The sequence below is a fragment of the Felis catus genome, chromosome D4, assembly GCF_018350175.1.
Source record: "Felis catus isolate Fca126 chromosome D4, F.catus_Fca126_mat1.0, whole genome shotgun sequence".
NCBI classification, from domain to species: Eukaryota; Metazoa; Chordata; class Mammalia; order Carnivora; family Felidae; genus Felis; species Felis catus.
Window position 1 is genome coordinate 45464729 of NC_058380.1, and position 22862 is coordinate 45487590.

The 22862-nt window shown below is 42.9% G+C and overlaps 1 protein-coding gene across 7 annotated transcripts in view; it reads left to right on the forward strand.

Annotated features, from left to right (window-relative positions):
* The window catches only part of FOCAD (focadhesin), a 324630-nt gene that overhangs the window by 237064 nt on the left and 64704 nt on the right, over nt 1-22862 (forward strand). For all 7 annotated transcript variants that reach the window (XM_023242354.2, XM_023242353.2, XM_045043365.1 and 4 more), the window contains 6 exons: nt 425-517; nt 6859-6947; nt 9617-9661; nt 14999-15107; nt 17735-17851; nt 20826-21064. In XM_023242354.2, coding sequence (XP_023098122.2) covers nt 425-517; nt 6859-6947; nt 9617-9661; nt 14999-15107; nt 17735-17851; nt 20826-21064 — 692 coding nt within the window. The remainder of the gene's footprint in view (nt 1-424; nt 518-6858; nt 6948-9616; nt 9662-14998; nt 15108-17734; nt 17852-20825; nt 21065-22862) is intronic.

The window sequence follows — 22862 nt, forward strand, 5'->3', positions numbered from 1 at the left end:
TTCCGAAACTGTCCTATTGGAAATCCGGGATGTGAGCAATATTTATTTTCATTGAAAATGGTCGGGGGGTGGGGGGATTGGCTAGACGATACCTGGTTTCCTGACACTGGCAAGAGGCTTCGCAGGGTTTCCCCCTAACTTTCAGGGACACGTTTGTATTACGCATGCGTCCTGACTTGTTACTGTTGTAGAATTCTCCTTGCTTTAATTTAGAAAATTCCAGGCTGCTTTTATTTTGTCTTTACAGGGCTCGAAACCCTTCTCCTTTGAAAGCAGCCAAAAGATCTTATTTGTGGTTCTGATCCTAGACTCATTCGGTTTGTTTTTAGGATCTAAATCATTTCAATACGGGGAAGGGAAGAATTTCATTCTGCTCTCATACCGCATGGTCTAACTTACGTGGCGGTGTGTGTTTCCCCCGCAGGTTCACATCCAGCTTTCTGAGTGGCACCGTGCGATTTTCCTGCCACAGGCCTGGCTTGCGTATATGAGTCGAGCCTACCATGCCATTTTACAGGTAAGGGGACCGGAGGATCCTTTGCCATAGCGAGTGTCTCCTTTGTACCTCACATTTCACTGCCAACACGTATTTAGTATGAAAGCCCTTAGGACAACGCAGTGCTTATTTTTGCTCGTAAAAGAATGTGAGTTATGTGCATAATGGCACTTAGTTTTTTAAAATGTTGACTTTGAGAGAGGGAGACAGAAAGCAAGTGGGGGAGAGGGAGAGAGAGAGAATCCCAAGCAGACCCCACACTCAGCACGGAGCCCGGTGGGGGCTCCATCTCACGAACCGTGAGCTCATGGCCCGAGCCGAAGTCAAGAGTCACACACACTTCACCGACTGAGCCCCTCGGGCCCCCAGCTGCACGTCAGGCTTAAATTTTGATGTCTTCCCCCTGTGGCCTGTCCGGAGCTCCCTCTCGGGTGCTCCTCTCCTCCATCCTGCTGCTTTCGGAGATCTCCTAGATGGCCCAGGTGACCCCCGTGGCTGTCCCATAGCACCTTGACGTAAGCGTGTCCCAGACGGAGTTCATCGTCTCCCTTGTTCCCGTGCCTCCTCAGGCTGGCCTCATTTACAACTCCAGCCTTATCTCTTAACCCTTCCCCTGAATTTTGAGTTTCAGCCTTGCTAAACCTCTTTGTTTCCCAAACCCAGCACGTCTACCCTAACCTCTTGACTTTTACACACTGTTCCTTCTGTAACAGGAACTGCCATTCCCTCAACGCCCACCTGATTTCTACTTATTCTTTGGATCATTTTATCTAAGATGGCATCTATGAGGCCCACCCCTCAAAAACTGGATTACATGCCCCTCCACTGTGCTATCTTAGACCCCCCTGACCCTTTTAAAGATTTTATTTATTTCGGGGCGCCTGGGTGGCACAGTCGGTGAAGCGTCCGACTTCAGCTCAGGTCATGATCTCACAGTCCGTGGGTTCGAGCCGCGCGTCGGGCTCTGTGCTGACAGCTCAGAGCCTGGAACCTGCTTCGGATTTGTGTCTCCCTCTCTCTCTGCCCCTCCCCTGCTCACACTCGGTCTCTGTCTCTCTGAAAAATAAATACATTTTATTAAAAAAAATTTTTTTTAATGTTTATTTATTTTTGATAGAGACAGAGCTTGAGCGGGGGAGGGGCAGAGAGAGAGAGGGAGACACAGAATCCGAAGCAGGCTCCAGGCTCTGAGCTATCAGCACAGAGCCCGATGCGGGGCTTGAACTCACAGACCACGAGATCATGACCTGAGCTGAAGTCGGAAGCTCAACCGACTGAGCCACCCAGGCGCACCCCCAAAAATTATTTTTTAAAGATGGAGAGGGGAAGAGTGGGAAGGAGATGGGGAAGGAATGATTAAGCATTTTAGCATGGGTGTTCTCAAATTGAAAATTTGCAACATATTTTATTGAGTCTAAGATGTATAAAACAGTGATGCATCTTCAGAAGTTCTGATTCATCAGAACTGAGGAGGGGACCAGGAGCCTGAACAAGCTGTCGGGTAATTTCAACATAGTTACTCTGTCAGCTACACTCTGAGCAGCAGTGTTTTAGATGGTTCCCCAAACTACACTGGAGTCCACATTTTGTTGTTATTATTTTTTTAACGTTTATTTATTTTTGAGACAGAGAGGGCGCATGAACAGGGGAGGGGCAGAGAGAGAGAGGAAGACACAGAATCGGAAGCAGGCTCCAGGCTCTGAGCCATCAGCCCAGAGCCCGACGCGGGGCTCGAACTCACGGACCGCGAGATCGTGACCTGAGCCGAAGTCGGACGCTTAACCGACTGAGCCACCCAGGCGCCCCTGGAGTCCACGTTTTAAAGATGTTCTTTTAGAACCACTATCTCCTTCAGCTCAGCTTCCACGCCTCTTTTGTCCTGGGTGGCATCTGGGCACTCAGTTTTGAATAGGTGTGTGAGTGAAGGATTGTGTGTTACTCACACCCTGAAACCAGTTATAGTTTTTATTCAAGAAGAGTGAGAGTGCGGGCCAGAGTAGGCACTTTTTCTCCCATCGCCTTTTCTCTACGCAACTTTGCAGTGTTTTCCTTCAGTAAACGTTTGTGGTGCACCTTTGGCCAGGCCCTGTGCGGGGTGCGTGGGGTACCAAGGAGAATAAAGCGTTCCTTCCTATCAGTGAGCTCCCGGGCCAGTGTGGGAGATTGCCATGTCCATCAGCAATGTTGGTACAACATCTCTGAGGCTTTAACAGAGGATGTGCAAAGTCCTACGGGCGCCCAGAGAAAGAAGGCAAGAATAACTCCTCCTCCCGCAGAACGAACTGAGAATTTTATTTAGCTCTCGGCATAAGGAAGGCTAAATCGAACAGGATTATGGTATAACTCATGCAGATGACTTACAGTTGATTTAAAAAAAGAAAACGGTTTGTTCTTATAATAAGAGCTACCATTTATTGAGTCACTAGTGTGTGTCCAACACTTATCATATTATTTCAATGAATCTTTACAGAAACCCTTTGAAGTGGGTGTTGTTAACCCCATGTATGATGGGATTACAGGTGAAAAAGCAGGGTTAGCTAGGAGAGCAAGGCAGTGGTACAAACCCCAATAGGCAGAAACCACTGGGCCCCTGAGAAGGAACTGAAACTTACACGAGGATTTATCTGTGACCCCCGAGCCTCAGCCTTTTCCACTGCAGCATGCGCTTTCCCTGGCACTGTCATTAGTTGCAACAACAAATAATGCAAATCGGTGTAATATTTTAAAGGATAGGGCTATGCATGAAAAGCCAGCTGAGTATTTTTAGGGGTGCACGTCAGTTATCCTGCCTTTCTCTTGTGGTGGGTGATAGCATGCCTCTCTGCTTGTTTATCATTTAAAATCCTTCTACTTTAGGGGCGCCTGGGTGGCTCAGTCGGTTAAGCGTCTGACCTCAGCTCAGGTCATGATCTCGCAGTTTATGGGTTCGAGCCCCGCGTCGGGCTCTGTGCTGACAGCCCGGAGCCTGGAGCCTGCTTCGGATTCTGTGTCTCCTCTCTCTACCCCTCCCCTGCTCATGCTCTGTCTCTCTCTCTCTCTGTCTCTCAATAATAAATAAACGTAAAACAGTTTTTTTTTTTTAATTAAAAAAAAAAGATCCTTCTACTTTGCATTTCTGGTTACGTCCAGTTCCACTGAGAACAGGTGACCAAAGAAATGAAACTGAAAATATAGGCTTTAAGTTTTTCAGTTTGATTTGAAGGTACAGGGAAGCTTTTTAGGCAACATGCACATGGATGCATATTAAGTGTTTGAGTTTTTTGAAACAGGCCCCCACACTTCAACAGAATCTATGGTATCTTATTAGAGCAACCGTGCCAGACTCCCAGTCTATATCAAGAATTTCTGCCCTGGAGGATACTTCTTCTGTACAAGAGTTACAGTTACTTCCATCTGGTGCTCAACATATTTTGTAGCATTAAACCAGAGGATCATTTAGAGGAGGCGCATGTTTTACTCAGTTAAGCCTAAGAGATATGCCGGAAGATACATTCTACCTTATTTCCTGGGGGTTTGATTGTGATGGGGGTAAGTTTGAGATTTGGACACCACAGGTGGCTTCTGCATGGGCATCGGCGTCCAGCCTCATCTAATTTTTTTCCACGAGAACGTCGGATTTTGCATTTTAAGCGTATCAGTATGGTCCACACGACATCACTATGGTCGGGAAACATAGGTAGACACAAGCGATTGACAGTTCAGAGTCCATTTTGGGAAGGAGGCCTCTATAGCCATCTTTCCCTTGATGCCCTGTGGGACGCTGAGTTGGTTAAGGTCTCCAGCCTTTGTATAAAGGGCTCTCGTGAATATGACCTCAGACTAGAGAGAGGAATTCTAAAGCAGGCCGACTTCAGACTTTTGCTTCCTGAGTTGGTCAGCTAACTGTGAAATAATCGAAAATCAAAACGAGGGTCAGGAATGGTGACCCGGGTAGATTTCTCTCTGACCGTGGGTAAGAGATGTTTGTTTCTAATGTGTAGGTTTGGAGCTAGGTGAAATTACTCACTGTAATCAGCAAGCTCTTGGTTACATAGGCTGAAGATTAAAAAAAAAAAGCAAGAAGGATCGATAAATAATCGGCATCTACAGGCAATCCCGAAATCTCAATTCAGGTGATCATTTCAGTGTCTTCTCCCCAGTGAGTGGTTTTGCCCCTTAACCACAGAAGCAGAGGTGACAGAGAGGCTCTCTCACCTCTGCACCTCAGTGACCGACAGGCAGAGACTTAGGGGGCAAAGTGCTTCTGAATAAACAGCCTAACATGGACTGGGTGGACAGGGTGAGAAGGACCTTCCAGAAGAGGGGGTTGAGAGAAGCAAGAGACTTTGGAAGAAGAAATACGAAGTTTACTTAGTTATAGTCGGTGGTGTAGCGGGTTATGGCTACGGAGATAGAGAAAAGCAGGTCTTTTCAATAGGCTGTGCAGATACTGCAAAGCTCTTTTGCTTTTTAGTTTATTTCTAAGCAGATTTTAGCCTTTTCCTTTCCTACTGCTTATCTTTTTTGGAAAAGCGCTGTGGCCAGTAAATGTTCCTAGGAGTAAAGAGGCTAATTTAAGAAGCATAACTAGCAGAGATAGGCAATAAGTACGATTTTCTATTTTGCCTATCCCCCTGGGAGGCCAGTATCAATATTGTGCTAAGTACAAGGACCCCTGAGGCTGACAAACAGTCCTTGCCTTCAGTGAGCTCACGCAGTGGTGGTAACAGAGTTTATGTATATTCATGAAAGATCATTTCCTAAGACGATGATAAAGGGAGGTGGGATTTTTTTGGTTGTTGTTAACAACAAACCTGGTAATGGTAGTTATTCGAAAGAGACACTTTTGCACGTTATTTAACGTGCTCTAATGCCACGAGATAGTTGTTAGCTACATTTTACAAATGCGGAAATTGAAGTTTAGAGAGGTGAAGTTACTTGCCCGAATGTATACAGCAAGCAGGTAGACATGGCTTTAGATCAAGGCATTCTGATTCCAGAACCTACCTCCTTTACTCATCAAGCTGTATTGCTTCTCCCTAGGGTATATATGGATATACACTTTTCTTCTGTGAAACAGAATATTGCTTCTCTCTAGGGTATATATGGATATACACTTTTCTTCTGTGAAACATACCTTAGAACTCTAAAATCAGTAACAAAAAGGCAACCAATAGAAAAATGGACTGAATAGGAAATCTAAAAGTCAACGAACGTATGCAAAGGTTTTCACATCTCCTTGGTAAACGGTGAAGTGAAGATTAAAACCACAATGAACACCGTTTCACACCTGCCCGAACGGGAACAATTCAAAGCCTGACAATTCCAGTTGTTGGTGAGAATGTGGAGTAGCTACAACTTTTATTTGCTGCTCGTGAGAACGCAAGCTGTACGACCACTTTTGAAAATGGCGTGGGAGCTGTCACTCAGTAACACAAAGCACGGGAAGTTCTCGTCCAATGTAGGGCTCATCAATAAACCAGTATTTTCAGTATATTTAAATAATGTAATTGTTGATAGACTAGAGGGGAAAGAAGCTGATCAAAATGATCCTGAGTGTAAAAGAAAATAGAATAATAACTATCTGGAGGTCTTGGTCTTAAAGGGGTAAGAGTAGCTACATTTTTATTATGTGTAGAAGCTGAACATACCAATTTTTATAAGTTCAAGAAATAAAAATGTAACGTTACAGATTAAACTGAATCTTTAAAAAAAATTATTTGTTTAACATTTTTATTTATTTTTGAGAGACAGAGACAGAGCGTGAACAGGGGAGGGGCAGAGAGAGGAGGGAGACACAGAATCCGAAGCAGCCTCCAGGCTCTGCATGGTCAGCACAGAGCCCGATGCGGGGTTCGAGCCCACGGACTGTGAGATCATGACCTGAGACGAAGTTGGACAGTTAACCAACTGAGCTACCCAGGCGCCCCTGTGGATTACCTGACTCTTATGTGTCATGTGATTACCCTCCTTTTCTACCATTCTGTTATAATACTGGTGCTCAGACCCCAGTCTTGGTACGGTGTCAGTTCAAATTATCCGCTGAGGACACAGAACATTATGAGAAAGGGGATTTTTTTTTTTTAACAGGACCTTTGGAATTCAAATCTGCTTGTAATAGATCTTCCCAAAGGGAGTGCTGCGCACTAAATTTCCCAAACCCACAGCTTCTCCAGGATAAACTTCTTTGGTGAGCGCTGAAATACCAAAGCAGTGATAGAATTCTCTCTCCTCACACATCCTTGTTTATAATCTAACGTTTTATTAGGAACGCCGAAGGCCAACTGAGAAAGGCTACGTGTGTTCTCAGTGTCTTACAAAGAAATTTCAGGGTCATTTTGGCCTCGGGGTCTGCATGCTGATTGATGCTGTGTGTCCTGCAGGGCAGAATAGGAGAACTGGATTTGCAGTTGAAACATGGGAAGGAAGGACCCGAGGAGGTGCAGTACAAAAAAGGCACAGCCTGGCTCTGGTAAGGGGATGCTCTTCTGCTGGGAATGAGTGCTCGTCGTGCGGAATGAACGATGAGGGAGAACGTGGCCACTTTATTTTTTTATTTTTTTTTCAACGTTTATTTATTTTTGGGACAGAGAGAGACAGAGCATGAACGGGGGAGGGGCAGAGAGAGAGGGAGACACAGAATCGGAAACAGGCTCCAGGCTCCGAGCCATCAGCCCAGAGCCCGACGCGGGGCTCGAACTCACGGACCGTGAGATCGTGACCTGGCTGAAGTCGGACGCTTAACCGACTGCGCCACCCAGGCGCCCCAGAACGTGGCCACTTTAAAGGCGTGTGCGGAGAATTGTCACTTACCTACCTGCCCGAAGGGGGAGAGGCCAAAAATCTGATAGGTGGATTTTCCACCCTCTCCCTGGCTATCACAAGTAGAGTTTTATTCATAAATCTTAATTATTCTTTAAATTGTTTTCTACAGCAGCGTGGAAATGGTTTGCTTTTCCCTTCACCACCCCCCCCCCATAACTGATTATTTTATATGCTTTCAAGTGAAAGATTCTGTTTTCCCCACTCAATCCACTGTCTTCCTAACTCACATTTAGTCGAGGAATACCCCTCTGCTCCCATGCTCCCCCCCTCTCCCCAAGACATCTTCATTATTAGGAGCAACTTTACCACATCAGGGCTTTAATTTCTTTGGCAGACATCCCCTGGTGAATTCCCACTGTATTATCTAGAAATGTGTAAGTGCTGGAACATTAAAAGCAATTTAAATTGTTACATGGGTTAGGAAGAAAACCTTGTCAGATTAATGTGGCAGCAGCCTAAATCTAGGTAAAGTGCCCAGAATCTAAATTGCTTTACCTGCAGCCACAGGTTTCTTTAATCTAAAAATCTATTCAAAGCTTGCTTGAATTTAGATTTATTTACTGATAATTGGCGTATGTAGAGAAGCAGGAGCTCCGTGTGCATGTGTGTATATTTACATAATTCTATTCTAAGTGACATTTTCTAGATTTATTTTAAAAATAGCAACACAGCTTAAAACATTATGACATTGAATTTAAAATTAGAGGTTAAGACTTTGGATTTCACTTCCTCTTTGTGACGATCTTTTGCATAAAGTTTGACTTTCATCTTCTAAAAATGATAATTTGGTGAGTGTATAGTCACATATTGACTATATTCTCCAAAATAGATAGAGACAGAAGGAAGAATGTGGTAGATGAATGTCAAGGATAGCTCCAAGATTTTGACCGTGAGTAACGAAAAGTATGGACTTCCCCTTTACTAAGATGCAGACGACGATAGAAAAGCAGGTCTGTGTAGGGGAAGAATCAGGTTTGGAACTTGCTAAGCCTCAGATACATAATTAAACCTCCACTTTGGAGATAATCAGATATGTTGTTGACGATATGAGTCTAGAGTTAGGGGGTGAGATCAGGGCTAGAAATAGAAATTTGGGAATGATCAGCATATCAGCTGCATTTAAAATCCTGATTGCTGGATAAGATCACCTAAGGAATGAGTAGCGATAGAGAAAAGGTCAGAGGGAAGAGCTTCAGAACACTTCAACATTTAGACGTGGGGTAGATGAAGAGGGAACCGACAAAGCACACGAAAAATTAGTGATCGGTGATGGAGGAAGAAAACCAAGAGAGAATGGAATCTTGAACACCGAGGGAATAAAATATTTCAAGAAAGGAGCAATCAGTTGTGTCAGAGGGTGCTGGGAGGCTGCACCAATATTTCCACCAATATTTGTGGAAATTTTATAGTATTTATAAAAATTTTGAGTTTATGAAACTCTATATAGTGAAATTATCTGTGGTTGCTTCTTCAAAATGTAAATATTGGCAGTCAATGGGTGTTCTTTTCTATATCTCAGGGCTTTTATATTAAACAATTTTTTCTGAATATTTGAATTGAGTATACAATCTTCAGATCCACAAGTGGAATCATTTTCTTTCAACTTCGGAGTGATCTTGTAACCAACATTTAAAATTTTATTTTACATACGTACATAGCAACCATTCCATTATCTACAACTTGGAAATAGTAAATTGCTGTTTTAGTGAGCTCTTCTGCATAAAAAGAGAGAATATCTTAATCAGTTTGGGCTGCTGTAACTAAAATACATAGACTGGATGGCTGACTTAAACGACAGAAACTTACTTCTCACACTTCTAGAGGCTGAGAAATCGAGATCAGAGGTCTTGTGCCGGTGAGGGCCTGCTTTCTTTGTGGGCAGTCCCCCTTCTCCTTGTGTCTTTACATGTTGGGGAGCAGAGAGAGAAAGCAAGCATTCTGTGTCTCTTCTTACGGGCACTAACCCCATGCATGAGGGGTCCACCCTCAGGACCTCCCAAAGGCCTCACCTAAGAATATAATATAAAGAATGTTAGTAGAGCCACCATTCAGTTTAAGAGATGACATCATCACAACACTGTGTGTCTACAGGCACCTTCTTCCCCGCCTCGGATAAGTGACCTAAGGAATAGGCAGAGGAAACTCTTTGAAAGAAAGCTCATATTATAGTGTTTTCACCTTACACTACAATTCCACACATACAGTTTTAGGACCTGGGGTCATTGCCAGAGGGTCTTATTAACTGATGGATAAGCAAAAAGATTGGGCTCTTATTCTAACATAAACCCTTGCACCTATTTCCAATCTTTACTACAGGGTCCGAGACATGTTGACTGATGAGATCACCAAGACGGCTGTGAAGTAAGATCCATTCATTCTCTTACCCAAAATTTTCTATGAACATTTTTTTTTTTTTCCTGACGGGTGCATACAGTTTCTCCCTTTAGAGTATGTCCTAACTTTAAGAACGTTAAAGGACTCTTCAATTATTTAAAAAAAAAAAAAAAGAAAAAAAGAAAAAAACAATTGTCATCCTCTCTCATGTTAAGTTAATTCTTAAGCTAATGTCTTTTTGTGAGAATACGGAGGAATCAATACAAACATGACTTCCACATCAAGAGTCGCTGGGGTCGCGCCCTTGTCGTACACCTAACAAAATGCCTTGTGCTTTGACTTAGATTTAAAGGATTCTCATTTAGTTTGGGGTAGGGAAGGGGGGGTGTTGTGGTTTGAAAGAGAATTCCTTGCTAATGTGAATTATGTAGGTTCTACAAATAGGTTATTAAATCTCAATTGTGAGCCAGGAAATAAATCACAGTAGTACTTCCTTTCATTCTCTTTGTGTTATGGGGTCCAGGATATCTAAAAATTGAATTTTTATATGTTTTTATTTATCTTTGAGAGAGAGCGCGCAAGCAAGGGAAGGGCAAAGAGAGAGGGGGACAGAGGATCAGAAGCCGGCTGTGATGCGGGGCTCGAACTCACGAACTGTGAGACCAGGACCTGAGCCTAAGCTGGATGCTCAACTGACTGAACCACCCGGGCTCTCCTAAAAACCGGATTTTTAAATGCTAAAAATGAATGTGATGACCCATTAAAAAGGCAGTTTCAATCATATCCTTATGGTTGTTTTAACAAAAATAACGAGTATTACTACCTTGAGGCTTTTTATTTATCTTAAGCCAACTCTCAACAGAAAATTATACCCTAATGAACTTGCTTGAACAATCTCTTCGGGTTCCTTTGCTAACAAGCTGAGTAATTGTTTCTGGCAGTAAGTTACACGTCAGTTATGTTCGCTTCTCCCTTCCACCATCACCTTTAGCTGCTGCCTTTCTTCTTATCCACCAAATAACATAGATAGACCTTTGACCTACGGGATTTCATGTGTCCATATTATCTAGACATAATTCATTTCAATATAGTTTATCCCTGTCGTGTTCCAGAACTTTCTGTGGCTAAATAGGTTTTGCCTTAATCACAGTACACGATCACCACTCAGCCTAATGCCTTCTGAATAAAGGGAAATAGAAGTGGTAATCCTCCCCTGCACCCACTTCTGTGGGAGGCACTGGGAAATATCTGTTGACATATCTGTTGACAAAATGAAAACTAAAGTATAGAGAGGCTTCGATAGGGACTCATTTGTGTCTGCTTATCTAGTTTGGTGAATTGCAGACACAGTGGGGGAGCGGAGCGCTCAGCTGCCTGTTGGAGGGGAGGGTGTGCTGGGGCGGGGCGGGGAGGGGGGGACTGTCTTCAGCCCTTACCTTTCATAGTTTGTTCTATTATGTAATCTACTTATATCCTGGTAAAAACCGTGCTCTGACATTTGCGGGGGGGGGGGGGGGGAGGAAGCCGTGGAACGCTGAAGAATCTAGCAGCTCTCTATTAAAACAAGCTATCATTTTGCCTCTCTAGTAGCTTGTGCATTTTCCATTCTAAAATTTTATTTCAACAAGATTTTAATCTTCCGATTTGCCAGGCATCGTTTCATGAAATGCCTGCGAAGAGTGTCTTCACATTCTCAGTGGCACGGAGTAAAAATAATTCATGTTCTCATAGTGTTACCTTTTCATCAAAAATTTCAAAGTATTTTATAGACCTTATTAAAGCAATGCCGACAATAGTAGGTATGACAGCAAGTCAGGTTCAAAGGCTGAGAGATTAATGATAGAGCAGGGGGGAAAAAGAATCACTCTGCGTCTCTCTCTTTTTCCCCCTGGCTTCCTCCAACCATGCGAAGACCCCACCACCACCTGCTGCCAGCTTAGCCTTCTTTGGACCATGGCCGCCACAGGCTGGTTTGGGCCATTGTAAGACTTACTTTGTTCTGAGCCGTATGAGTTAAATGCAGGAAGTAAAACACCAGTCACAGGATTAGACTGATTTGCTCACTTAAGAGCAGTTTTAAACCATCAAGGATAGGGCTAAGGGAGAATCAGAGAACAGATAAAACCTGATGATTGATGTAAGTTCATTTTCATTGTTGTTAATTAAATAGATCTGAACCCGAAGATGAAAATCCCCAAAGGACTGGGTCACTTTACTAAAATGTAATGTAATACTTTGTCCCAAAGAAAGCATCCTTGTAGCTCATCCTTCCCTGTGCTTTTTAATTAGGTTAATGGCATCAGTTTGTTCCAAAGGACAGTTTAATTAAAATGCTAGTGGTGTTGCCTAGATAAATACTGTACTGATGCTGACATGTTATTATGCAAATTAGTTACTACTGCCCGACTGGGGCGGGGCGGGGGTGGGGTGGGGGGGATAGTTATTTGATCAACAAGCTGATGAGTATTTGCTGAACTGGTCGTAGATGTTTACCTGGCCAGCTCCTCCACGAATTTGTTTCACGAAATCCGTATTGTCTCCTTTCCATAAGTCGCTGCGTGCAGCAAGTAGGGAATGCAGAGACGACCAAGAGAAACTGGTCACAGTACCTTTGTGAAATGTACAGCGTGGTCTGAGCATGCATTATGTGGACCGAGAAATACTTTTTTCTGTTCAAAGATTAATGTCCGAATACACATTTAGTCCGCAACCGAAAGTCTCATTACTAGTGGCTTTAAATAACATTTTTCTCCATTTTACAAGGACAATACATGTTCAGGAATGTCAAGGCCAGTAAGACTTCTGAAACAAAACCATGTTGGGCACGGTTTTGGAACTGAGGCTAAATAATGCTCTCTCAGAATTTCAGAGTTATAAGAGTGCTTTTCATGTCATCTTGTCTAATACCCTTGTTTTAAAAAGATTTGATATCCTATTCCTGGGGACCATCCGAGCTTTTCTCTATGGTGATAACCACTGGGGATCGAAGTCTTGACACTGAGAATATAAAACTTTTTTTTCTTTCTTTTCTTTTTTTTTTTTTTTTTCATTTAGGGATTCATGGCCATTTTGTAGCAGGACAGGCTTCAGGATATTTTCAGCTAAAGGAAAGAGATAATGTTAGAAATAAAAGATTTCATTTTTTTTTTTTTTTAATGTAATGTTATGCCTTGGGCACCCAGGAATACCCAGACCTTGCCTGGCTTTCTGGTGTTTTATTATTAGCTATCTGAGTTCCCAGTAATCCTCACTGCAAAACTCGAGCAAAACCTGGGTTGAAGGCATCTGCTTAGCCTTCAAGTCTTCCTTCTGTTTTCTCCCTCCATCCCATCCCCTGATGTAAATGTTGTGCTCTTATCCACTTACGGCAGGCCTCATAGTGGAAGAAATTAAGGATGAGTGAACCAAATGACCCACTGGGCAGAGCAAGCTTTCACTGAGTTTAACCACCCCAAGGTGGGAGAACGAGAAGGCAGGAGCGATTAGATGTGTAGGACGATGGAGGAGCTGAGTCCCATTCTTACCAGACGGAGGCAAAAATGCAAGAACATGTGTGAATACTAACCTTTTAATGCCCACTAGCTCACATGCTTAGTCATGCCTGTGGCCTGGGTCTGGAGGTCCTCAGCTCGCAAGGGGAGCGGGGCCGAAAGTCTTCCTCATCTAACATACCTGTTCCGTTCCTATGCTGGGGTCGTTCTTGGACAGGAGCCATTCTCGGATGGACACACAGATTCACGTTCAAGTCGCAAGTCCAGTTTTTGGGAAACATTTTGTCTGTTTGTATGGGAGTCCACAACCAGGCCAGAACTGAAGTGTGATGGTACGGGTGCCCTCTTGCCTGACTTCTGTTATGACACAGGTGGCAAGCCAAGAGTATTGCATCAGTGTCCATTTAAGATTTTATTCTATAGAATCACCTTGGAATTATGGAATAATGCTAAACATTCATTTTCAAATGGTAAGTATATTTTGGAAGGTTCAGGTTTCTTGGGGCACCTGGGTGGCTCAGTCAGTTAATCTCTTGACTCTGGCTCAGGTCATGATTTCATGGTTTGTGAGATCAAGCCCATTGTCAGGCTCTGTGCTGACAGTGTGGAGCCTGTTTGGGTCGGTCTCTCTCTCTCTCTCTCTCTCTCAAAATAAATAAACTTAAAAAAATAAAAGGTTCAGGTTTCTTGATACTAACTTCAGAAGTCAAGGGTCGTCTGAGTGGCTCAGTCGGTTGAGCCTCCGACTCTTGATTTCAGCTCAGGTCATGATCTCACGATTTGTGAGTTTGAGCCTTGCATCAGGCTCTGTTGCTGATGGCGTGGGGCCTGCTCGGGATTCTCTCTCTCCCCCTCTTTCTTCTCCTACCCTGCTCACACACTGTCTCTCTCTCTCTCTCAAAATACATAACTAGAATTAAGAAAAAAGGTCAAATTTAAGATTTTGTTGCTAATATTAAAAAGAAAACACCATTTGGATAATGAGAAAAGACAACTCTCAATCCAGATAATTTAAAAACAGGCTTTGGGGTGTCTGGGTGGCTCAGTTGGTTAAGCATCTGACTTTGGCTCAGGTCATGGTCTCAGAGTTCATGAGTTCGAGCCCCGCGTCGGGCTCTGGGCCGACGGGTCAGAGCCTGGAGCCTGCTTCGGAGTCTCTCTGCCCCTTCCCTGCTCGTGCTGTCTCTGTCTCTCAAAAATAAATGAGCATTAAAGAAATCAAAATAAAATAAAAACAGGCCATTTTTGCATCTTATCTAGGGTCTCTAAAATTATATTCCAAACTAACTTGAAGGTTGCTGGCTTTGGCATATCAAGGGAAAGAAGGGGAGGATAATATGATGACTGCCAGAAGCTACCAGCATGGCAGGTGGCTGGTGAAGGACGCTATCCGAGTGGCTCCCTAGAAGCTGTTTCCACACACCAGTGCCTTAGAAAAGCCAGAGGCCAATTCCATTCTACTGCTCTAATTCACGCAACTGCCCTCGCTTGTGTTTTCAGAACAGATCGATAGAGTTCTGTGGGCCAGAGATGACACAGAAGGCGCCAGCTTAGGAAATGCAGTGTCAAATGATGAAATAAAAGTTTCAGAAGGAAAGAACTCAGATGCATGAGCTCAGGTCTGTAGGTCGCAAAACAAGCACAATGAGCATATACGTGTATGAGGAGAGTGAAAACTCAGCACGAGTGTCCGGAGAAGGAAAAAAAAGCCACAGGCCTCAGGGAACAAGCAGACGCGCGCTGGTGAAGCTCGGGGAAGGAACAGAGGTGTTTTTGACCTCATCTGCCTTCTCTGTAATAACGCCTTCTCTTCTCTCGGTTAATGCCCCCAAATCCTCTCTTGGAATTTTTTTTTTTTTTTTTTTTTAAACAGGGAGAGCCCAGTGGTCAAGGGCAACGCGCTGTTAGCCTTAAGCAGCCTTGCTGTCGTCGTATCCAGACACGAAGCCAGCCTCTCCTCCGACTCTGAGGGGGTCCCGGAGGTGAGTTAAGGGTGACTTGAACCAGTTGGGCGGCGTTTGAAAAGTGAGCAGTGTCTTTGAGCCTGGCCCTGAATTGACGAGGTTAGAGTCTATGCTTTGCAACAGCACCAAGTTATGCTACTCGAGGGGCCTTTACACTGTGAGCTTGAGGGTCTCCTACGACACTTTCCCTTGCTGCTTTTCTGTTTTCCTTTCTCCATCACAGTTAAGTGGTCATTTCCATTCGAAGGTACCAATTTTATGCAACAGGGGTTGTCTTTCTGTGATTGCATCAGTGGTAACCAATCTTGGGAGGTTAACTAGGCTTACTGAAAGTGAACAATGCTGTCAAAAAAAGTGATAAATAAGCAGTGTTTACCGACTGAAAAAAAATCGTACTTTGCATTTTAATTGTAGATGTCAATGACAAAGTGCCTATTCATTTTTGCAAGGCGTTTATTTCTTAATTAAACATGTGGCGAGCTGGCCAATGTTCATTTCCAATGTGCTTTTACAGATAATTCATATCTGTCAAAATAAAAAGGCATGGATTTATTCTTCTTTTAAGCCCCATTATCTAGTAGCTTGCACTATCTGGAGACAATATAGCCAAGTGGTTAAAAAGCAGAGGCTTTGGAATAGGAGAGTCCTCTATTTAAATCCCAGTACTTGCACTTTCTAGCTCTGCGGCCTATTTCCGGTAACTTTCCCTTTCAAAGCCTGGTCCCCCATCTGTAAAATGGGGATAACGATACTTACCAGCAAGGACTCTTGCGAGGATTCAAGGAATTAATGTATGTAGAGCACAGCAGCTAGTAGATACTAAGCTCCCGGCAATAGTAACCATCATCTGACTTCTTGCTGCAAAAACTAGACTTTATTCAATGTTACTCAGCCTGTCTCTGTTCCCTCAGCGTGTCTGTCTCGTGGGCCATCTGTACTCCTCTTTCATGGTGGAGTTTTTTGGTCGCAAGCAAGGGAACCAACTCTCGTCTAAGTAATAAAGGAACCAGAAGGATGTGGAATCTGGAAGCCCGTGGAATTGAAGGCACAGCTGAAAACTGGGTTTGGGGAAGGACATCAGGCACAGGAACTGATATCAGAACCATCTGAGCAGACTACCCCCACTGGGATGGTCACTTAAGGTTTAGGGTCCCCTGGGTCTCGTACCCACACCTTGGGCGGGTCAGATGGGTAGCTTCATCGAGCATTTAACCAAGCTTCAGATCACGGAGGAGGGGATTCTCCACAGGTGCTGTCACCACTGAACAAGAGCATAGGTGCTTTTGCTGGGTGGCAAAAGCTACAAATGTATATTTCACGTGGGGAAGGCAAAGAGGCCAAGGAATTATTGCATGAAGGATAAAAGGGTAGTTACCGTACGGAAATTTAAATCCAGAATCTTATTTTAATGATGAGAAAGACGAAACTTTTTTTTTTTTTTTTTTTTTTTAATTTTTAAGACGAAACTTTTTACGAGAGGAAATGTTTTATATCCTTGAAAGAGCCATGGAGTACTTTAGCCAAGACAACATGCTAAGTAGAATCTTACGACCTAAAAAGTGAATGTGCCTTTCTAGGATTCCTTGTTTGGGGCAGTTGTGCTGACAGTTTGCCCAGTAGTAACCAGGATTCTAGCTCAGAGGTGGAGTTTCAGGCAGTTGTCGTCTTCTTTACCCCCCCGCCCTCCCCCACCCTTTGTTCTGTGCTGTAACACATATTAGACGAAACATCGAGAAGCCACACAAGCCAAAGATGGGGCTTTGCTTTTATTCTTGATGGCCTTGTCTTTGGCTATTCCTCAGTACAAACTCAAGACCTCCTTATCTGATTAAAATTGAAGTTTTCAAACTCTGTTCAAAGCTGCATATGACTAACAACTAAAGGTCTCAGGAAGAAGGCCTTCTTTGAGTCAAGGAATTAATTTCAAGGATACATAACACCGCATTGACCTTTATCATTTGTACCACCTGAGTGTCATCACCATGTGAGTTAATGAATGCTTTTGACATCCATGGTCATGAATGATTTTGAAAACCAAGTTCTCTTTATAATAAGTTGGATTTTGTTGTGGTTTTGGTTTTGGTTTTCGTTTTTTTTGCATTCTCTTTCCTCCTCTTTTCCCAACTGAAGGATCATTCATGCTTTCATACCTAATTAGCTAGGCAATTGTTGTGATGATTCAAAATGATAAATATATGGTGATAGTAAGCAGAAACGCTAAAGATGGTGATGAAAATTTCGTAGGCTGCTTCAGTGCCTCCCTTGTGAAATGGCAAGTCATCGAAATGAGCCATTGTGAGTTTCTTTTCTCTGTGCATCTCTTTTTCACCCCCCATCACCCTCACTAAACACAGGCAAGCACAGGGAGAGCTCTCAGATATGGTCTGTTTTGCAGCCCCCAGACTCTCACCTCTGCTTGTCTTGAACAAAAGGTAAATCGTACTCCTGTTGGGGCACAGGTCAAGGATGTGTATTTGTCAAATACTTATCTGCCTCCCAAAGTCCTGGCCAGTGAAGCTTACTTTTTGAGAAGAGCATTTTACTCTTTAATAACAGAAGGGGGTTGTACCCTGGATCTAGAAACAATGTTTAGGTTTTTTCTTTTTTTCCATTACCATTTCATGGTTTTTTTTCTTCATTTACAGGTTCATCCTAATTTCCTTTCAATGAAAGAGTGGGTTTCCATGGTGTCTGATACTCTCCTGGTCATTGTGGATAGCCATCACCAACCCAGAGGACAAATCTTCTCCTCATTTTATTATGTAAGTCTGAGAATAAGAGAAATAATAATAAAAAAAAAAAAGAGGGAAGACCCAAGGGTTGAGTTGTCTCCTATTAGTTGTTCACGTGAAAGCCATGCTGTGGGGTAATTATTCTCAGTGTTAGCCGTATGTTAAAATCACCTGGGGAAGTTTTAAGTGTGTGCGCATGTGTATGTGTGCATATGTACACACTTTAAAGTATGTATATATATATATATATATATATATATATATGTATATGTGTATCTATATATTTCTATATATGTATCTATGTCTATATATGTCTATAGACATCTAGATAGACATCTATATCTTATCTCTATAGATAGATAGATAGATAGATAGATAGATAGATAGATGTATCCAGAAAAAATAAATACTGACCTGTAGGCCTCTCCTCTAATTTAATTGCTTAGGGATAGGTCTTGGGCATTATCAGTCTTTTGAAAGGTCTCTGGATTATTCCCATGTGTAGTCAGAGTCAAGAGCTACAGCTGTAGTGAAATAAACATTAGTTGAAGATTGCTGTCCCTGAGTGTCCAGTCATAGTTGTTTGTTTGTTTTAATGTTTATTTATTTTTGAGAGAGAGAAAGAGACGGAGCGCAAGTGCAGGAGGGACAGAGAGAGAGGGAGACACAGAGCCCAATTCGGGGCTCGAACCCACAAACCATGAGATCATGACCTGAGCCTAAGTCAGATGCTCAATTGACTGAGCCACCAAGACGCCCCTAGTCATGTTTTTTTTTTAATTGCAGGATATGTGACCGTGGGCAGTTCACTTAATCTCTTGGGACCTTTGTTTCCTTGTGTGTAAACCAGGCAATTGAACAGTATTATCAGTAGTGATTTTAGCCTCAGCTCCACCCTTTACTAGCTTTGTGAAAGTTGACCTGATACTTCACCCACCATTTTGTTTTCCTTACCTGTGAAATGAAGGTAAAAACTAATGCTTTGCCAACTTCATAAAAGATTGGTGAGGATCACATGATGTCATTTGTGGGAAAATGTCCTGAAAACTGTGAAATACTCTTCATGTACAGAGCAATAGTGTTGTTGATCATAAAAAAAGTACCTGTTACTTAAGAGTCACTCTTTTTCTTCTTGCTAATAGCCTAAGATTTTGAAACAAACTGAAAATACAACTCTTTTGTTGAGGTTTTCTTTTCCCTTCATTGGCTCTAGTGCATGCTTTATTTCTGGGATCTGCATGGAATTATTCTGGTTCTGCCTTATCAGTCTCCAGTGCTTAGGGAATTATAGTGATCATGGGACAATCAGCTGAGCGGTGGAGGATTATAGTTGATTCGAATAAAAATATAGCACAGGTCATGAACTGTTGCTAAGATCGTGATTTTAGCCTGAAACTCCACTGCCTTAGGTCTTCTCTCTACAACATTCTCTGTGCCTCTGTGTCCTCCTTTTGGGAGGACCTGGTACGTATTCATCTGGGGCTCAGGGTCTAGAACTAGAATTTTAAACTATACTTGGGGACCAAAAAAAAAAAAAAATGACTTCTAGATAACGTAGAATTAAATTGGAAAGTAGACTTTACTCAAAGAAGTAATTTCTTTATGATAGTTTGTTTTCTGTCAGACGTGTTCTTACTCCTTTAATGATGGATGAAAAACTGATTATATAGAGGTCTTTGCAGTAGCTGTCTGGTTCTGATATTCACCAGGACAGGATATGCTCTGAGATTTCTAATAACGCTGCTTAGTTCTTGCAAACGAATAAAAATAATCTCTTTCGTAGCCAGCTCAGGGTTGCCTCTTACCTTTGTGCTTTTTGCATTCTTGTGCTTCTTCAAAGCCCTGATTCGAAAGTCACTTTCTTTATTTTCAGTGTTCTAGCAGCTGGGTCATTTTGAATAGTATTGTCATTACGATTGTACCATGTTAGCTGAAAGAATACCTTAGCACGCGTGTGATTTTTATCCTTAAAAAGTGCTAAAGCTTAGCAAATGGGTGCAGAATTAAAAACACCTTTTAACGTGCTTTGACTGCAAGGGACAGCACAGCCTTTATGGTGTGTCTGAAAAGTTGAAGTAGATGACAGTGCCGAGTGATAAATGGGCTTTCTTCCCCACTCGAGACGTATTTGTAAGTGTATTTAACGTCTGTTGGAGCTCCCTAACATGGGATTCTTGGAAAAGCTGTTCATATTCAGCTGCCCTGTCATTTTATCAGGGCTGTTATTCATTTCTTTTCCCATAATTACATATAGGAAGGCGCATATAGAGCTCCCCATTTCATTTTGAATAGCTGGTTATTGCTTTGTAACCAGAGGCTTTTAGGATTTCAACTTCCTTTTTAATTAAAAGGAATTAACCCCCTGTAGGAAATAATCCATCTACTGGGAAGCGTTCCCACCAAAAATTTTGGGAGATCTGCCAGTAGATCCCTGTGCTGAACTTACATTTATTCCTTCATACTAAACTTTAACCACTCCCCCCTCCTGCCCCCCCCCCCCCGCACCCCCCTCCCCCCTCCCCCCTCCGGTCCCGCAGCGTGTGCGCACGCACACTCTTTCTTTCTCTCCTAGAAAAGTAGCTCTGTACGCATTTGTAATGTGGCTTGCTGGTTTCTCCAAGCTTGGGTAACTTCGCTTTGGGTTCTTTATTATATACGCATGTGGGCTTTCAAAACACTGACATTTTTTTTCAGGCTTTATAGTGAGGGAGTTCGCACCCTTTAAGAGAAGACACTTAAGATTTTTTTTTTCCCCATACTTAAAAGGATATTGTTAATCAGCTGCTTGTTTCAATAGAAAATCGTTTCAGCAAGGAAGAGGGACAAGGTAACCTACAGACAAGCCCAGAAATAGATTTTTTTTTTAATTGCATTTTTTTCATCGGCAGGAGCGGATCTAAGAGAAGCTGATATTGTTGCGTTTCGTGCTCTTGTGATAGGTATGCTTCCTTCATGTTTTAAACAAAAGGCCAACCCCCTGTTTTCTTTCTTTGGCATGTCCTAGAAATCCTATTCTGGTGAGAACACAGCCAGTGCCATTGCCCGCTCGGCTGCCGCCACGGCTTTGTCTCTCCTCGTGCAAGTTTTCATTATCTCTTGCAAAGAGAAGGTTGAGGAAATCCTCAACATGCTGACTGCCAGGTTACCTGGGAAACCAAGAGCTGATGAGTCTCAAGCCGTGCAAATCCACATGGGCCTTGCTTTGGGGATGTTTCTGTCCCGCTTGTGTGAGGAGAAACTCAGGTACGGTTTGTTCGCGTGTTCCTCCTTTTCCTCTTTGTGATGTAGGCGGAGGACGTGGCCCACGTGCACCCGCGCGCACGCACGCGCTCTCTGAGCCGCGTGTGCTCGCCAAACTTTTTGACATGGGCAAGTTGGGCCTTTCTTCTCCTTTGTGAGGGAACCTGGCTTGCCTCCAACGCCATCGCGAAGACATGAATGCGTTTTTAGGGCTGCTCTTACTAAGGTGACGATTGCTCGAAAATCATTCCGTCCTTAGATGAGAGCCCAGGATACACCCAGGTAATAGATATGAGGAAAAGTGTAATCTTCTGGTGCTAAAAATGAAAAAGCTGCTCTTTTTTCCTGGTTCATGAGGGTGAAAATAATTGCTGATCCTTTACTGGGATCACTGTAAAATGGGAGACGAAGATTGGAGTATCCCTTATGCCTGAGGTGCTGGGAATTACCCGAGTCACCTGAGAACTGCGTGTACCCAGTTTTAAATATTGCTTTTATCCTGTGCCTTGGCTACATTTTTGTAATCCTTAAAGAGTCTTAATCTGTGCATATTATACTGCGTGCTTTACTCAGTTTGGTCAATCTTGGACTGCTAGCTTTACCCTTGAATGGACCTAACAGAATAGCAAAGACCCAAGTGGAAAATTCCACTAGATGGAAAAGTTGTCTCGTGCATAAATCTTGGTTGTGTTGTTCATTATATTTCTTCTTTATTTTATAACAAATCTTAGAATTTTATATATCCAGATTGATTGTAGTGTGGTACAACATGAATATTTGAATATCATGAATATTTAGATGTCGCTGACTTGGAATTCGGCCCCATTTTCCTGCACTGGAAATAGGGTAGTCGGAAGAGGCATCCTGTTGAGATGTTCGATGTCCTTAAACTTCCCTGGTTGGCAGAAATTAACGGTCTGTCCAAAGCCAAGAAACGGTGTCAGTGTGGGTAAACTGGATGACATGACGCTATATTTAGATTTCAGTTCGAAACCAGTGGTTAAGTTTGCATTTGTAATTTACATAGCTTTGTGCAAACACCATTATGTGAAACCTTTAGGAGAACTGCTATTGATCTAGGGAAATACTAGATTTCAGATGATCATTTTCAGCTCTTAGAAACATCTGTCAGACGATTGGGAAGATTGGCTTAGTCTTTGTGATCATAAATGAAACGTTTCTAGAATGTTCATTCTGTTCTGTTCACCAGCATTATTATTTATAGGCCTGGTTCTGGACATGAACAAAAAGCTGCCCTTTGCATGTGAATTGACTGTTACATATCTTGTGTGTGCGACAGAACACAACATATTTTTGAAAGGCTTAAAACTTGAAAGTGATTTTTTTTCCCCCTTTGCTACAATGCTACAAATGGCAGTTTCTTCACCATCTGTGTTCATGCTCTTTCTTCAGTATCTTTCAAGCAACATGTTTTACAACTAAAAATGAGCCATGGCAGTTTAATTCCAGGCAACTCATTTCATCCCATCTTGGCTCTGGCTCCTTTCTTCATTAGTTTAGGATGAGATGCTGCTGGGTTTAGGGCTTGACAAGCTCGCATGTGTGGTTAATTTAATCATGCTACCTTGAGAAACCGGTTCCTAGATCGCCTTCTACCCCTCTCTGTCTTACGTGGCTTTGCACCTGCTGGACAGCCTGGGGAAGGACACCAGGAAGCGCTTTCCAAGGCCAAAGGCCCTCAGAATAAGTGCAAATGTTCACTTTGCTCTCACAATCTGTCTGGATAGCGCGCTTCATCCTTCACACTGTAGCCAGTGGTATAATTATTCATGGTGCCCAC